This window comes from Pongo abelii, chromosome 8 (assembly GCF_028885655.2).
Source record: "Pongo abelii isolate AG06213 chromosome 8, NHGRI_mPonAbe1-v2.0_pri, whole genome shotgun sequence".
NCBI lineage: Eukaryota > Metazoa > Chordata > Mammalia > Primates > Hominidae > Pongo > Pongo abelii.
In genome coordinates, this window is record NC_071993.2 from 123,738,751 (window position 1) to 123,750,948 (window position 12,198).

General features: G+C 49.4%; 1 protein-coding gene across 6 annotated transcripts in view; it reads right to left on the minus strand.

The window, feature by feature from the left end:
* HSPA12A (heat shock protein family A (Hsp70) member 12A) overlaps window positions 1–12,198 on the minus strand; it is a 180,516-nt gene that overhangs the window by 21,131 nt on the left and 147,187 nt on the right. For all 6 annotated transcript variants that reach the window (XM_024254313.3, XM_024254318.3, XM_024254316.3 and 3 more), the window contains 3 exons: window positions 11,270–11,456; window positions 8,972–9,076; window positions 2,774–2,890 (listed from right to left, as the gene is read on the minus strand). In XM_024254313.3, the coding sequence (XP_024110081.2) occupies window positions 2,774–2,890; window positions 8,972–9,076; window positions 11,270–11,456 (409 nt within the window). The remainder of the gene's footprint in view (window positions 1–2,773; window positions 2,891–8,971; window positions 9,077–11,269; window positions 11,457–12,198) is intronic.

A 12,198-nucleotide genomic window follows, 5' to 3' on the forward strand; every position in this document is an offset into this window, starting at 1 on the left:
CAGAGAAAAAGAAGCAGTAGGGCATACAGACACACACACACAGACAGACAGACAGATAGATAATTATAAGGATTTGGCTTATGCAGTTATAGAGGCTGAGAAGTTCCAAGATCTGCAGCCAGCAAGCTGGAGACCCAGGAGAACCCACAGTATAGGTTGGCAGGCTCGAGACCCTGGGACAGTCAGTGTTTAAGTTTGAGTCCAAAGGCAGGGAAAAAAAAAACAAAAACAAAAACAATGACCCAGCTCAAAGGCAGTCATGCAGGAGGAACTCCCTTACTCGGGAGGGTCAGCCTTTTGCTCTATTCAGGCCTTCAACTGATTAGATGAGGCCCACCTTCCTCAAGGAGGGCCATTGCTTTGCTCAGTTTATTGATTTAAATGTTGGACTTTATCACAGGAACACTCAGAATAATGACTGACTAAATATCTGGGCATCCTGTGGCCTAGTCAAGTTGACATATAAAATTAATCATCATAGGTACATAGATTTCTTATTCTGTATAATAATGGGGGATGGAGAGAGAGTAGAGAGATGTTAATTTTGCCCATAGAGGTTCAAATTTCATTCTCACTTTGTCCTAAGACTCTCCAGAAGACAGGCTAAAGAGACTGCCGCAATGTCTGCAGAGCAACTGTGCCTCCCAATACACCCCTCCCCCTAACCCAAAAGTATGCAAGGCTTCAGTGAACCATTTGGCTGGGAGCAACCCAAGGGCCGGATCCCTGCCTTGGTTGGGTATAGAATCCAGTGCCTACCACAGTCCTGACGCAGAGATAGGCCTCTAGTATAGGTTTGTTTAATGAATAAATAAATGCATGAACAAAAAACAATTGAATGATCGCCACCCTCTTTAAATCCACTCAGCGGCTGTCAATGGAACAAAGCAAGTATCAAATCAGAACTGCAAAGGATCAAAAATGAAGCTGCAAAAACACTGTACCAAAGTTAGCCAGCATCGAGGAAACAGCATGTCTCTGGACTTCCGAAAGCAAATTCCCCACATTCATAAACACAGCTCACATCTGTCCTCACCCAAGAGTTGCAGGCCTTTTTCTCTCTGGGGTACCTATTTGATTCCAACAACCCCCAGGGACTTGGTGCCCTCCACTGTGACTCCCCAGTGTGAGGGCCCCACACCTCTTGTCCCACCTCTTAGAAGAGCCAGCCCAGGGCTCAAACTCCCCTGACAGATTTACCAGCCACTGCACCTCTCTCTTTTTTTTTTCAGGCTATAAATAAGAATTGACCTTTTCGTGGGTCACACATTTGTTGCTGAAGTCTTCCTGTGGGGCTGGGAAAAAAGTCAAAACCATGAATCTTGAATATTCTTCCTGGGAAAACCTCAGAACGCCAGGCGGCGCCTCTGCAGACAGCTGTGTCCCGATGCCCCATTTCCGGGCCCTGCCGGAAGGTTGACACTATGGAGCTTGTGCTCCGTGATGCCCCTCCAGGGCTTCTGTGAATGGCTAAACTGCATTTTTTTCTTCCCTTTTTAAAGAGCTTGCCTCTTTCTGGAGCTTCCACCCTCTTCCTTCATCCCTATAAAAACAGATCTATTTTTGGCAGGTACATACACTGAGCCAGATTTTCATGCTGCAAGGAGGCAGGGGAGTGCAGGGGAAGCAGCCTGGGGAAGGGGAGAGAGTGCAGGGAGGGGACCCCTCGCCCTTGGCTGCATGCAAGTTGAACTGCGTGCTACTTGGAGTCAAGCCTTCCGAGTGAGCGCTGAAAACAATTCATGGTGCTGAGGTTCCCATGGCCATTCAACTATGCTGGGGCTCAGGGTTGACTCTGCGGGTTTTTTGTAAAGAAAGTGTCACAAACAAAATCAGAAGTACGTCTCCTGGGAAAGGTGGGCAGGATGCTTCCTGAGAGGCATGACAGTGGGGAGGGGACATCTAATGACTCTGGTGACTTGCCACACAACCCAGCCTCAGCTGAAGACTCAGAAAACTGACTCTCAACACACAGAGAGCTGACCCAGGCCCCAGGCATGGGTGTTCATACGCCCAGGGGCTTAAGTGCAACAGGAGCCAGCTCTGTCCTGTTCCTGGGACCATAACAACAGGTGAGCATGGCTCGCCATTCCTGCCTGGAAGCCAGACCCTCACAGCAGCTGCCCCCAGCACCCACAGGGATGGGCTGGCCACTGGCACTGGAGCATCTGTCTCCCTGGCCAACAAGCGCCTGTGCCTGGTATGCCCCTTGGCCATGCCACTGCCCTCTGCAGGGGTCTGCCACCTCCAACGTCCCCCCCGCTGAATGAAGTGTGCAGGGAACAACCACATTTCCTTTCTTTTCTGCAGCAGACATGCAGTTTTCAGCTTGCACGCCAAGCTGAAAATGCCTGGTTCGTGGCCAATGGCCTTGGCTTTCTTGCTTTCTTGTTCAAATATTCCTGTTTCCCAAGTCTTTCCCTTAAGGTTCTCACTTCATTTCACCCACAGAGAAATGTCTCTGAACCACAGCTTTGAAATCCTAGCCCTGGAGACTCCGCAGTAGAAACATGACCTGGAAATGTAGAAAGCCAGCAAGGAAACCGAACCCAGCTCTTGTTGTGGGACTGACCCCCATGGCTCCCCCAGGAGGAAGTGGAGGAAAGGGAAGGCTCCTTGTCTCCCAGCCCCCCACCCTACCTAGGGGAGCCTCCTTGCTGCCTCCCATGGAGGCCAGTGAAGGTGGGAGGTACCTGGGCGGGGCTACAGTCACCACCCTGGGCATCTTGGGTCCTTCTCCTCCGGCTTCCACCTGCCCTGACCCCACCCTCACCTGGTAGGCAGCTTGTCTCATGAACTGCTTGGCCGGCTGCTTCCAGATGGCAGGCACCGTGATGACCCATCTGACATCAGAGTTCTCGAACTCTGAACCCGCCTGGTCACTCAGCTCCTGAAGCCAAGGGAAAGAAATGCAACAGGTCAAGTAGCTGGTCCCTGGCACAGCTTCCTGTGGCTTCACTGAACCCAGGCTTCCCACCATGAGCTCTTCAGGAGCCAGTTTCAGGGTCCCCCAAATTTACCAGCATCAGAGAGCAAAGATCTGTTTACTGAATATTCGGCAAGCCAGGAGCTCTAGCCCCTTTCCCTCACTGAATGGGACCATGGGCTGGAGAAAGGAGGATCAGAGGAAATCCCTTTGGCCACTTCCTAATCATGTGACTTTGGACAACTGACAACCTCTTAGGCCTCAGTTTCCATATCTGTGCAGTGGGGATAATAATGCCAAACTCTCAAGATTGTTGAGAGGATTGATGATTTATGGAGAGCTACATTTACTGAGCGCTTATCACGTAGCTGCCACCTTATTAAGCACTTTGCATACCTTGTCTCTACTCATCCAGTCAAGAATCCTGTTAGGAAGGGAGTCTCACTGTGCCCCTTTCCTACAAATGGGAATACTGAGACTTTGATATGCTCAGTACCTTTTTGACCACTGTGCAGTTAGAAAGTAGCAGAGCCAAAATTTAGACCCAAAGCCTAGTCTATCTTGACTCAGCAAAGGTCTGAGTTGTTACACGTGGTCCCATAGCTAAACAGTGCCTGGCCCACAGTGATGCTTACCAGCCGGTGGCAGCTGTCATCATTGTCATCTACCTTATGCAAGGCCAGCATTATCAGGGGCATTTTCCCAACAGGAAGGGAAGGCTATGAATGATATGACCTCACCAAGAACCATGCAGCCCTTAACTTTTGGTTAAGGTTAAAACACATCACTGAGGCCCATGTTGATAAATGGGCTGGGCAGAAGCATCAGAGGTTTCCACCTGGTTCACGGAGACAAAATATGTCCCTGGAGGACTTCTTAGACTCAGTATTCCCATCTGCGCAATGGAGATCATAAAACTAACTCACAGCATTGCTGGCGAGATTAAATGAAAACACATGAGGGAATGTCTGGCCCAAAGACCTCTGATAAATGCTAGTTCTTTCCTTCCTTTCTCTTCCCCTTGCCACGTTCACCAGACAAATCTGTAATCAAACCCAAACACACACCAAGGCACTTCTGTGTCTAAATCAGCTCTGGAGACACAAGAAAGATTAATAGACTGGTGAAAAAACAAAAAAAATTCCTGACACTGTCTCATTTTTCCTATTGTTTCAAATAGTTATCTTGGGTCTGGCCGACCCTCTCTCTCTCCAAACTAACTTCCTCTTTGATCAGTAAATGATTTTTTTGCCTTTACTTTTTCTAAAAATTTTTAATAAAAATGTTTCATGGTAAAAATATACACACCATAAAATTCATCACCTTAACCCTTTTTAAGTGCACAGTTCAATAGTGTTAAGTACATTCAGTAAACTATTTTGAAACAACTTTCTAAAAACATCTCTGCTTTGGACCAACACAAAGCAGCCATTTTTTTATCATCATATTTTGTTTCCTTGCAGGTCTGCACTGGGTTTGAAAAAGCAGGTGAGGGTATGATGTGTGTTGGGAAGATTCTAAGCATGGCGCCCATTACCAGGCAGGCGATTTTAAACTCTTTAAAAGGAAAAGGGTTCAAAATACACATGATGGGCTTCCTTGAGCTGTCTGGAGAGTTTAGAGGAGCTGTCCGTTCCCCAGCGGGTAGGGAACAGCTTGGAAGGGAAAGGCGCCAGCATTAATTAATTGACCATCTCATGTGTCAGGTGCTGTCACAGGCTTTCCTTCATGACCCAATGGGTGGCTTCATTTCTGTGACACTTGGACATCCCACTTGAGTAGGTATCCTGCCTTTGCTTATTCCAGCCAAGCAAGCCATAACCCCCTCCCTCCAACTCCAGCCAGCCCCTGGCAAGGTCTAGCTCCTCCTATATATCAAACAGCTTTTTCTCCTGGAATTTATTCACAGCATATTCCCTGCTGGGAGGAGCTACCTTTGAAAGAAAGGTGCCAGCAGGTTCCCTGGAGCCTCTCTGGCTGAGCAGAGGAGTTCACAAACAACCACCCACATGGCCACTTGACCTTCTGGGGCCGTTCCTTCTACCTCCTCCCTCCCCTGCTGAGATGGGCTGCTCATTCCTTTCCTGTTGGCAAACTTGAAACGCACCAACACATCCTGGGCTTTCTGAGTCCTACATTTCCCCCCAGAGCCCCCATGAATCCTCCTCCTAACTCAGGAGCCCCTGTGCGCTCTGCGCTCTCTGCTCCTTCACCTGCCTTGGCGCCCACAGACACATCCTCACGTGGCCTCCTGGGCCACCAGGTGCTGAGCCTGTCCCTCTGCAACCTTTGCTCTTTGGGCAGACCTGGGTCCACCTCGTTGTGCCCCTCCCCTTCTGCCCTTTTGCCACCTGGAACAAAGGGGCTGACCCCTTCTCCAGTTCCAAGCTGGCTTCACGACGCTTGTCTCTGACTGTGATCACCTTCCCAAACACCACCCAGTCCCCTCCCTTTCCCCTCCCATGCCTCAACCCCCACCCCACAATGACCTTGCTGCCAGGCCTCCCCTGTCCCCTTGTCCCCTTACTGGTGGAATACTGTTTGCCCAGAACTCATTCCTTCCCAGCCCGCAGGCCCTCTTTCTTCTTGGTTGTCAGATCCTCCTTCTTGCTCCCCAAATGACCCCGTGGCTCTCAGTCTCAGAGCCTCCCTCTCTCCCTGCAGACAAACCTGCAGAATCTGAGTCAGCTGCCTCTACACCGCCGACCTCCACCCTGCAGGCTCTCGGGATTACTGGGGTCTCTCACTCTATGCTGTGTTCTGAATGTGTCCCCCAAAACTCGTGTGTTGGAAATGTACTCCCCAGTGCAACTGTGTTGGGTGGGAGGTGTTTATGTCATGAGAGCTCCCGTCTCAGGAATGGATTTTTGCCACCGTAAAAAGGGCTTGTGGCCAGGTGTGGTGGCTCACACCTGTAATCCCAGCACTTTGGGTGGCCAAGGTGGGAGGATCACGAGGTCAGGAGTTCGAGACCAGCCTGGCCAACATAGTGAAATCCCATCTCTACTAAAAATACAAAAATTGGCTGGGTGCGGTGGCTCACGCCTGTAATCCCAGCACTTTGGGAGGCTGAGATGGGTGGATCAGGAGGTCAGGAGATCGAGAACATCCTGGCTAACACGGTGAAACCCCGTCTCTACTAAAAATACAAAAAATTAGCTGGGCGTGATGGTGGGCACCTGTAGTCTCAGCTACTCGGGAGGCTGAGGCAGGAGAATGGCATGAACCTGGAAGGTGGAGCTTGCAGTGAGCCGAGATCGCGCCACTGCACTCCAGCCTGGGCAACAGAGCGAGACTGCATCTCAAAAAAAAAAAATACAAAATTTAGCCAGGCATGGTGGCACACACCTGTAGTCCCAGCTACTTGGGAGGCTGAGGCAAGGGAATCGCTTGAACCTGGGAGGCAGAGGTTGTGGTGAGCCGAGATCGCACTACTGCACTCCAGCCTGGGCAACAGAGCGAGATTCCATCTCAAAAAAAAAAAAAAAAAAAAAAAAAAGGCTTGCAGGTTTCAGGAGTGTGTGAGCTCTTTCACTCCTCTGCCATGTGAGGAAGAATGTTCCTTCCCCACATCCACATCCCCCTGACAAGACGATGTTGCATTCCAGGCTCCATCTCAGAAGCAGAGACGGGGCCCTCACCAGACACCAAACCCACCAGCACATTCATCTTGGACTTCCCAGCCTCCAGACCATGAGAAATAAATTTCTGTTTTTCAAAAATGCCCCAGTTTGTGATATTCCATCACAGTGGCACAAAATAGACTAAGACACTTGATACGGTGTGGCTGTACGGTCCTCACCCAAATCTCACCTTGAATTGTAATAATCCCCACATGTCAAGGGCAGGGCCAGGTGGAGATAACTGAATCATAGGGGCAGTTTCCCCCATACTGTTCTTGTGGTAGTGAATAAGTCTCACGAGATCTGATGGTTTTATAAAGGGGAGTTCCCCTGCACAAGCTCTCTTGCCTGCCGCCATGTAAGACGTTCCTTTTCTCTTCCTTCGTCTTCCACCGTGATTGTGAGGCCTCCCCAGCCATGTGGAACTGTAAGTCCATTAAATCTCTTCCTTTATAAATTACCCAATCTTGGGTACGTCTTTATTAGCAGCATGAGAATAGACTAATACAACACTCTAGTACTATCCCGGTGGCCATGTCACTCATTCCCCCACTAGAAATCCTTTGAGGACTCCCCATTAACCAAGAAGAAGTTCCTTGGCTTGGCATCCACAGCTCTGCACTACCTTGTCCTGAGCTCACGGCATCCTGGCTTTATCCCACAGCCTTACCCTCCTTCCACCCCAACTGCTTTCTTCCCACAGCTGTTTGTCTGCTGCTTTCTTCCTTCTGAGCTGAGCATGTGCCATTCCACCAGCTTGAAATACCCACCCTTCCAGTTGCTGCCTGTGAACCACACCCCATCCTGCCCCGAATCCACCTCCTACAGGGAGCCTTCCATGATGCTCCCCACTGGACAGAATCTCTGCCTCCCCCAGCACCCACAGTTACCCCCTCACCACTCTGACCCTGAGCACACACTCCTGTATACTGAGTCGATTTCTACACTGCCATAACTTGTATAGGATTTCACACATAAAAGGTACTCAACAAAACAGGTACTTGAATAGATGAAAGTAATACCATGTTCTCACTTCCTCTTTGTCTCCCTCTGACCCTATTTCTAGAATTCACCAAATTTCCTTTAGTGGTCACACAATACCAAATGCTTCTGAAGTTCCCAAATCTTTTTGGATAAAGCTCAAAACATCAGGGCTCTTTAATCATCTGATCCCCACCCACTGGTCTCCATGCCTGTGGGAGGAGACATGAGTAGACAGTCACATTCCACTGCAAAATTAGATGCTTTTGTCATTTCAGGCCATCATGACCACAGACCTTTGTGGGGGTGACCCAAGGGGGCTCATACTATTAGCTTCTTCCATGGGGTCTGGGGGAATAGAGGAGGAGGGGGAGGAGGGGGAGAAATAGCAGCCGCCATTTACCCAGTGCTTACTATAGACCAAGCTCCAAGGAGGGCACTGCATGTCCAGTCCCATTTTCTATCAAATGGCCTATGAGGTACAGTTACCCACCCCACTGTCCAGTTAGGAAAGTGGATCTTGGAAAGATTAAGTACCTTGACCAAAATGGCACAGCTGCTAAGTATGTTTCCTGCCTTTTTGTTTTACTGAGATACAATTTCCATACCATAAAATTCCCAGTTATAAAGTGTGTAATTCAGTGGGTTTTAGTATATTCACAAGGTTGAGCGCCCAACCCCATTACCTAATTTCATCACCCCCCAAAGAAACTCATATCCTTCAGCAGTCGCTCCTATTCCCACTCCCTGCAGCCCTTGGCAGAAAACGTCTCTGCTTTCTGTTTCTGGGAAGGTGCCTGTTCTGGACATTTCATACAAATGGAATCACACAGTATGTGGCTGTCTGTATCTGGCTTCTTTCACTTCACATGGCGTTTTCAAGGTTTCTCCATGTGGAAGGATGTATCAGTAGTTCAGGCCTTGTTCTATCTGAATAACGTTCATTGTAAGATAGATCACATTTTGTTTCTCCATTCATCAGCGGATGGGCATGTGGATTTTTTCTGACTTTCGTTGTTGTGAATAATGTTGCTATGCACATTCACGTATACATGTGTTTGTGTGGACAGCATGTGGACTGTTTCCACTTTTCATAGTTATGAATAACGTTGCTATGCACATTCACGTATACGTGTGTGTGTGGACATCTTCTTTCATTTCTCTTAGGGATCCACCCAGGAGTGGAGCTGCTGGGTCCTACGGTAACTCTGTGCTTTACTTTTTTAGGAATTGCCAAACTGTTTTCCAAAGAGGCCGCACGGTTTTACTTTCCCACCAGCAGCGTGTGAGGGTTCATCTTGCTGTGTTGACTCCAAAGCCCACACTCTCCCCCAGGCTGTGCCTCCTACCCTGGCCAGCAGGTGCAGCAGCCCGAGACATGGAGCTGGCACGGGTGCCACCGCCTAGCACACAGCTGGCTGGCCTCAACTATCAGTCCTACCTTCAGCGCCTGCTCCTTAAAGTACTGCAGGGCATAAGCAAAGATTTCAAGGGCTTTGACTTTCTTGCCATTTGCTGCCGTCAGGTCTGTATCCATGGTGAGGTCCTGGTAGGAGGAAGAGGAACAAGAGTAAGAAGATGACAAAGGAGAAACATGTCTTCTGGCTTTGGGAACTGCTCCAAGGGGACCTAGAGGATCCTGGTGGGCCATGTCTATGTTCCCCCATGCTTAAAGAGGCAGACTAGGATGGCGCATCTCCCAAAATGGAGGCTGGCAGCATGTCCCCTTACTGTGTAGGAGGCTCTGGCTGTCCCCTCCAGGCCCCACCTTCACTGCTCCCTCCTTCTCTCCCTCTAGCTCCTGGATCCTCTGGGAGCAGAGGTTTCAGGGGCAACAGTAGAAGTCAGGAAGAGAGAATAGGCAGCAGGTGCCACTCCCCATGCAATTTCCATACTATTTCCACATTCGAACACACATGGTCACGCTCAGGATCCCCCCTGATGGAGGCCTAATCGTACCAACCCACTGCCATCCATGATGCTAAACAGACGAAGCTTTCATTCCCCATTACGCTGCCAACCAAGTCACCAAAATAGAAGAGCTCCTATTTTAAGGCTTGCCCTGTCTAATCTGCCAGGAGCCCAGCATCACTGCTTTCCTCTCTCCACCAAAAGTGAAAGCAGCTGCTGAGTGTGGTCCCAGAGAGAGGATGCTCTGCAGAGCCTAGATGCTGGTGGACGGAGATCATTAAAAAATGATGAGAAAAGTCCCTGTGGGGTAGGGATGGGCAGGGAGTGAGAGCAAAAATCAGGGGGAAGCCCCCAGGTCTCCTGAACCAAGCAGCTCATCACTGCCAGGGGAAAAAAAAATCACTGGGGCCTCCAGATTGTTCCAGGCTGGGTAATTATCCTTCGCCTTGGGAGTAAAAACGGGCATTGAGTTACTAAGCCAGCCATGTGGAGCCCGTCTGTGGCATCCTGACCTATCTGCACTTGCTCACTCCTCCCAGCCAGCTGCCTGGTGCCCAGCAAAGATACCCAGCTTTAGGGCAGCAGCTCCCAGGCTCGGAAAGGTGGCCAAGTGCCAGGAAGCCATGGCTCTGAATTGAAAAAAATCCCTGTGCTTCCTTCCACCTGCCATCCTGATACTCAGCATTGAATCCCATTAGGCGAAATAGGAACCGTTCATTTCTAGCAGAACTTGGTCTGCACCATAGAAGGACAACCACGCCGATGAGCACAGAGCCTTGAAAGGCAGGGTGCTGGCTGCTGAGTTTCCCACTTATGTTTGCTTTGTCATCTGCAAGTGCTCAGCAGACAAATGAAAGCAATTAGAATAGGAGCTTGCACTTGACTAGAACTTAATCTGCACCAGGCATGGCTCTAAGAGCTTTATGTATTTTGATTCCTTTAATCCCTACAATATCCCCATGAAGAAGGCACTGCCATTGTCTCCATTTGACAGAGAAGATAAAACAAGGCAGGGAGGGGTTAAATAAACTTGGATTACATTTCTCAAAGGTACCAGTGACCAGATTCAAACCCAGGCCATCTGGCCCCAGAGTCTGTGTTCTTAAACATTATCATCATCCTGCCTAAGCACTGACAGTTAAGGAAACTTTATGGAATAAAATGCTTAACTCAAAAAAGTTCTGTCCTATGCCCTATCCTTTTCTAAGAAGCTTCGGGGTGGCAGGGGGTGCCTGTTTGATGTAGGTGTCTTACGGAACGCTGGCTTGCTGGGAGCTGAGGACACCACTCTGGGAGCTGGACCTCCAATTATTGGGCACTTGATGTCCTGAGCTCCCGCTCCCCACATAAAGAGCTGGATGTACCAGTTGTTACTGGTTGTTACATCCAAACTGGTTAGTTAAGAGCTACTGCCCTGAGCTCGCCACGTGTCCCTGGCCCCCAAGTGGATCCTTCATGATAACACTGATCTCTCTCAATAATCCAGAAACTAAAGGGAGAACTCCTGGCACGGCAGGAGGGCCCCAGCACCCCACTTCCCTGGTATAACCAGGGTCTACTCTGATAGGTCGATTTCCAAGACAAACGAGTTGTTAAATATTCAGAGTATCTCCCTGCCCACATGCACATTGGAAAGCATCACATATTCCACAAAAGCACTGTGTGCTCCAGGTTGTGTCTAAAATCAAGGTAAATGGACACTGATTTCTGCTTGGGAGAGACCGGAGGGCCCCCTGGGTTGAAAGGACATCCCTTCCCCACCACAAGGCTGGAGGAGCCTTGGCACTCCATTGCGGGGGACCTGGGCCTGGGAGAGAGGCTTGCTCACCCCAGTAGTGTGCAGCTTCATCTTGAACTTCTCCAGGTACAGCCACTGCTTGGCCTCATTGGGATCCAGGTCATGGTAAAAGTCCCTGGCGGCATACCCGAAGCTGTGGAACTTCCTCTCGGGAGTTAGCAAGATGGTGGTCGGAGTCTTCTGATTGGACACACCAGGGTCGCCTCCCTCCCATCGCCTGCCACCAAGGGAAGCAGAAGTTATGGGGCCTTCTTTCAAAATCCCAATTCAGGCAGCACAGATTTGAACACCTACTGTATGCATGAGTGTCAGTAATGTGGGTGCCTGGAGGCACTCTGCTTCAGCTGGATGAGCAGCTACTAGAGACACAACTTCAGTTAAAAAGGAGATGAACTGGGCAAGTGCAAAGTTCTTGCTCAATAACAAGCTCTGCCTTAATCTTTCATTCCATGTTTACTGAGCATCTACTCTAAGTATCTACATGTGTGCCAGGTGCCGGCATGAAACTTTTATGTCTGTGTCTTCAAATAATTCACAATCTGCTAGGCAATGTATTTTTAATTTGCAAGCACTCAATAGCAGATATACTGCTGGCTTGAATCCTGTTTGAAACAAGGTAAGTATAGACAAATGCATCATTACCTGACTTATGAGATGCAAATGAGGTGCCCAAGGTGCCAGCTGGTGGGGCAAAGGAAAGAATGCAGGATTCAGGGGAGAACTGAAGAAGAGACTAACAACTGGATCTCAAAGGAGGGAAGGATACTCCAGGCTGCTCAGAGGTGGGCCAGCCGGGGCATTCGTGGGGAATGTGAAGTGATTGTGTTGTTTGGAGAGAGTATGTGAGTGGGAAGAGTGACTGTGAAAATGGGAAGAGTGAGAAACACGATTGGGAAAGCAGCTGGAATCAGGCTAAGGAGAACCCTGGGGACTTAGACATTTACTCTGTGAATAATGGG